This window comes from Myotis brandtii, unplaced genomic scaffold, assembly GCF_000412655.1.
Source record: "Myotis brandtii unplaced genomic scaffold, ASM41265v1 scaffold305, whole genome shotgun sequence".
Taxonomy (NCBI): Eukaryota; Metazoa; Chordata; class Mammalia; order Chiroptera; family Vespertilionidae; genus Myotis; species Myotis brandtii.
In genome coordinates, this window is record NW_005361652.1 from 3673589 (window position 1) to 3679494 (window position 5906).

The window sequence follows — 5906 nt, forward strand, 5'->3', positions numbered from 1 at the left end:
ATATATATATACATATCTATCTATATGTCCTTGTCCCAGTCTTAAAGAATAAGTAGTACATGCCAACCCTCAACATCCATTCAAGCAAATCCCTTTATATAGTCTTAAACCAGTACCTTCATGTTTCTTCTGAAACCCTGCATCATCAATTATTTCCCACCCTTCTTCCATTTTCCACCTCTCCTTTTTCTTAACTAGCTCTTTCTATTCTAACTATAAAAATGCTCAGGTTTCTCTCATTCTGGAGACAAAAAGCAAAAAGCAAAATAATCCACCACAATATTCCCTTGATTCAAAGTCCTACTATAGCTATCTTTCTACTTCTTCTTTTCAGCTAAACTTTTGGAAACATAGCTATACTTATTGTCTTATCTTCACTTCTCATTGACTCCTCAATTTCTACAATCTGGCTCCTACCACACTCCAATGAAACTGTTCACAAAGATAGCTAAAATCTCTGAATTATCAACGCCCCCCCCCCCAATTTTTTGGTCCTTATCTTTCTGGACCTTCCTGGGATAATGGCAATATTATTACTTCATTCCTTGATATCCTGTATTGTTTATTTACTTGGCACTATTGTTTTCCGGATTCTTTTCATATTTTTTACAAATTAAATTTACTCCAGTAACAATGGTTAATAACATTATATTTTAATGCTTCTTGAAAAGGTTCCCTCATAGACTCTCCTTTTTAGCTGAGAATTAAATAAGTATTCCTGAATTCTGTCCTTAGCCCACTGCCTATTTCCCTTTCTCAATCCTTTCCTCTCCTCATCTCCCACTCTCAAATACAAATATATCCCTCATATAAAATAATGGTTCAACCTAATATTTATAGATAAGTAGCTCTCTAGACTGGTGGAATAAGAGAAGAAATAAATAACCAAATTAGAAGGTCAGAAGAGAATCACAAAAAGCTGTAAAATGAAGTTCCTGAAAATACATTAGCTGGAAGTGGTGTGTATTGTCATATAAATGATATTGGTCTAGTAATAAATTATAAATAATACAAATAAATTTCAAATCCAAGTTAACGTGATAGGTAATTAATAAAATGCCATTTGATTATAACAAACTCTAGGATAACATATTTTTCCCGTAAATGTGGCCAACAGTAGGTGAACTAAGTTGAAGAAAAGTTATAAAAGAAATATTATTTATGTTGTCACTCTTCTGGAATAGGAATAACCATTCTATAAGAAAGTTGCCCTAACCGGTTTGGCTCAGTGGATAGAGCGTCAGCCTGCAGACTGAAAGAAAGTTGCTCTCAAACTCAGGTAAAACTCCTGGAAGCCACAGTAGTCCTTTTGGAGACCCCAAAAGAGTAACACAAGTTATCATATAAGGTTGGTACAATTTTATTAGCAGAAAACGACAATATTATAAATATATAGTATGAATGTCACAGGGAGTTTTGTTTGCTTTGGTCATTACTGTTTTCCCAGTACCAAAAGGGTGTCTAGCACATAGTGGATGCTCAATAAGTAATGGTGAAATGAGTAAGTGTATCTACAAAAATATTGATGACAACAATCAAACTAAATATGCTTAAGTATTTCCCAGTTTGTTTTTATTAATACTTATTTGCAACCTGTTCATTCACTTTGTTATCTGCTATAAGAAAAAACAGTTTAAGAAAACTGTATGCAACCAAAATCTTAAAAACAGAAAATTATGCATTAACTTTTATTTCAGTAATGTAGAACCTCAAGTCCAGGTCCAACAGAATCCTGTTGGAAAACCATTACCATAATGTGGGCCTGGAATCATACCACTGGCCAGAGGATAATATTCCCTACTCAATCTAGTCAAGATAGTGGGGTTTTTTACCTTGAAATAAATGGTTGATGTAAAGAAGAGCTGTGCCAGACGGTCAAAAATAAATGGTTTCACCTCTAGGAATTAAAAAAAAAGTATTCAGAATCATTTTCATTAATATTACATTGAATTATATATTATTCCAAGTTTTCATAATACATACCAGAGAAGCTGCTAAAAGGAAACCAGCTCACAAGTTGAAGGAACTGTGATCGACAACAGAAGCCATCCCAGAGAGGAAGGCTCTTATACAGGAATGCTTCACAGGAATCAAATCCCTCCTGTAACACAAGTTGATAATAACTCTTATGGAACTCTTTTATGGAACTCTTCAGTCTTAAGTGCTCTCTAAGCAACCAGTTTATTCTGTGATATATTTATTTTATCCTTAGATTAATTTTGTCATCAATATAATTAAAAGCCAAACTTCCCCATAAAAAGGATCAGATGATGAATATTTGGATATACTGCCATCTTTATCAACATAGTTTCAAATACCATAAACTTCATCAATTGGAAAGAAGGTAAAAAGTTACAGAATATCTTAAAAAATAAAATTGTATTATTTTGAAGTGCACGCAGCCACTTAAGCAGTCAACCAAATGTATACAAGGCTGGAATTTCATTGGAGATCACAGAGCAAATCCAAACTCTAGGCAGCTCCATCTAGGCTGTTTACGTTTCCACCAAGATGAGTAGCCAAGGCTTTCCTTTTTCCCTTTGTCACCTTGAGCCTTAAATAGTGGTATACACCAGCCCCGCCGGTGTGGCTCAGTGGCTGAGCATCAAACCATGAACCAGGAGGTCACGGTTCAATTCCCAGTCAGGGCACATGACCAGGTTTGGGGCTCAATCCTCAATAGGTGGTGTGCAGGAGGCAGCCAATCAATGATTCTCTCTCATTGATGTTTCTATCTCTCCCTTCCTCTCTCTAGTCAATAAAAACATATTTTAAAAAATAGCAGTGTGCACCAGAACTCCATTCTTGACCTTCTTTTGATAACATGAATTCTCTGGACAACCTTATCCATAACATAGCTAAAACCACCACCTATGCCATGAGGAGTCCTAATCTGTACCTCTATCCCAAGTCTCATTCCTGAGCTCTAGAATTCTTATCTAACTGCCTACTATTTATGACCTCTTACATGTCCCACAGGCATCTTTTAAATCAAATTTATCTTTCCTTAAAAGCCTGCTCCTCCTATATTCCCTTTCTCCCTGAATGCCATCATCATCCTTTCAAGCAGGAAACCTAAAGTCAACCTAAATTTATCCCTTTATCTTCACCAGTATCCAAACCCAATTTCCAATTCCATTGTTTCACGCCAAATCCTTAAGATGTATTCAACGTTTATTGAGCATCTCTTTTGTATCAGGTACCAACTTGAACACCTGTACATGAAAAAAATTTAGACATGGTTCCAACTCACCGGGTGCTCATAATGTGTAGAAAAATAGATGCTGAAAGTGCCATGATACAAGTAAACACAAGAGAGCTAAGGGAGCACATAGAGCAAACATTTAAACCAGTGTTAAGTAAAGGTTTCCCAATGACACCTGAGTTGCAGCTTAAAGTACAATTCAGGGCTATCCAGGCCAAAGAATTGGTGGAATATATTCGACATTTTAAAAACGTCTGCTGATTATAAGAATACAAGTAATGACCCTAAGAGATTTATCTTACCAGCAAATTCAATTAATTGAACACATCCAATTACATCTTCAGTTTGTTCTCTTATTTGCATAATTTAACAAATAATTTTCTTCAAATCCAACAGTACAAAGACAAACGTCAATCAACTCGGCCCCATTTATAATGAGTCCTGAATTGAGCAAATATTGTTTGCAAAAGATGTTGAGCACTAAGAAAAGGTGTTCAATAGATAACCAAATACATTTTAGTAAGAAGCGGTGGAGTGTATACAAGTGGAATCTTACTTGTAAGAAGCACTCTGCCTTGATGATAGTGTCCAGGAAGTTGGTAAATTCTTTTTCACATTCATAATTATTCACCTGGTACCAAATACATTCTGCAGCAGAAATATTAAACATAAGCATCAGGCTGCACAGCAATAAAAACTACATAAAACATAATTACCATAACTCTAAAATAACAAATAAATGACAAATATACACAAGCAATCAGTCTCATACCCCTCTACATAACTGTAGATTGTAACAGTTATGTAGAGGTAATAGTGAGATGTTCTTTACTAATACAAGGGGAAAACCTATAGTGAAAAAATTCACATATATGAATGTGATTAGCTTTTATGTCACATAATGATCTAAGATACTCTCATTTTTCTATTGTTTGAATTTTAAAGCCATGACTGGTTACTAATTATTTAAACCCTTTCAAAATTTAAAAATTCTTTTTGTTCTGCTTTTACTTTATTAGTATTTATTTCATGCTGAATTTACTCCAGGGCCATAAGTTTTTGTTTCTTCAGTTTCGTCTGGGGTATCTTTTCCTTCTGTGCAACCTCTTCTTCTCGTTTAGGAACAACCTGCTCTTCTTCAGTAAGGAGCATCTCCATGTGGCAGGGAGAGCTCATGTATGAGTTAATCCGCCCATGAGCTCTGTAAGTTCTGTGTTGCATCTTTGGAGCTTTGTTCAGCTGGATGCGCTTAATAACTAGAGAATCTACATCTAAACCTTTAAGTTTAGCATTACTCCGGCAGTGCGGAGCGAAGGAAGGCCCTGGTCAGCAGCTGGCAGCCAGGGAAGGAAGGCCCCAGCCAGCAGCCAGAAGGCCCCAATAGGCCCTGATGGCTGACCAGGCCTAGGGACCCTACCTGTGCATGAATTTCGTGCACCGGGCCTCTAGAGTGTGAGTGTGTGTGTGTGTGTGTGTGTGTGTATGTATGTATACACATACATATACATATATCATACACATACATATATATATTTCAGAAAAGTATGACTAAACATTTACAAAAAACAATTCAGTCTCATGCCACACTATTAAAACTCCATATGCAAATATTTTTATACAGATACATCTCTTGTTAAGGGTTGTAAGATAACTCACAGAGAACTGTCCGTCACAGTTTTCAGGTGGATGTCCATAGAAAGCCACAACAGCCAATTCTGCAGTAGCTCTTTCAGGTTCTCAAGAACACTACACTGAGGGAGCAAAATAAAAAATCATTTGTAAAAACATTCAGACATACCATAGTGTTAAAAACTAACCATCTAAACCACAGACTTAGAAGTGGAAGGGACCATGAAGATGACTGCATCCATTCAGAATCCAATAGTTGCCACTCCAACCTGATCAGTCTCCAGGAGACAGATGAGTGCAAGTACAAGGTTATTTTGCCATTTTCTCTACTGGACTGATCCCAGCTTGTCAGCCCAGGAACAAACCCTTGTTTCTCTAAATTACATTCATTTACAACATATATTATATCATCAAATACAACATCACCCACCACTATGGTCTCACTTCAGATCCTTTGAGGTTGCTATAGTTTCCCACCCTTTTCACCTTCTGTCTAGACCCGTGGTCGGCAAACCGTGGCTCACGAGCCACATGCGGCTCTTTGGCCCCTTGAGTGTGGCTCTTCCACAAAATACCACGTGCGGGCGCACATGTACAGTGCGACTGAAACTTCGTGGCCCATGCGCAGAAATTGGTATTTTGTGGAAGAGCGGTATTTTGTGGAAGAGCCACACTCAAGGGGCCAAAGAGCCGCATGTGGCTCGCGAGCTGCGGTTTGCCAAGCCGCAGTTTGCCGACCACTGCTTTAGCCTAAAATCTAACATTTATATTTGTCTTTTTTTTTTCTTTTTAAAATCTAGCATTTATAGACAAGACACGTCAGAGAAGTTATATGGAACAGGGGGCAAAAAAAGAGTATGGTTTAAACAGAAAAGATACTACTCCCAGCATCAAAGTCAGAATTTTTTAAATATCATTTATAAAATGTGTTGCATAATTCAGGTCACTACCTACAGTGTTATTCTGAAGAACAATCTCAGATAACGTAGGTTAAGCCAGTGTGTAAGTTCTACAATACTGTTTGGAAAATATTAATGTCGTCATCATCATCATCATCATCTGAACACAGTTC

General features: G+C 36.9%; 1 protein-coding gene across 1 annotated transcript in view; it reads right to left on the reverse strand.

Annotated features, from left to right (window-relative positions):
- Window positions 1–5906, reverse strand: part of CENPI (centromere protein I) — a 72372-nt gene that overhangs the window by 21599 nt on the left and 44867 nt on the right. Inside the window, exon 15 of the mRNA XM_005869885.2 lies at window positions 4862–4956. Within this exon, the coding sequence (XP_005869947.1) occupies window positions 4862–4956 (95 nt within the window). The remainder of the gene's footprint in view (window positions 1–4861; window positions 4957–5906) is intronic.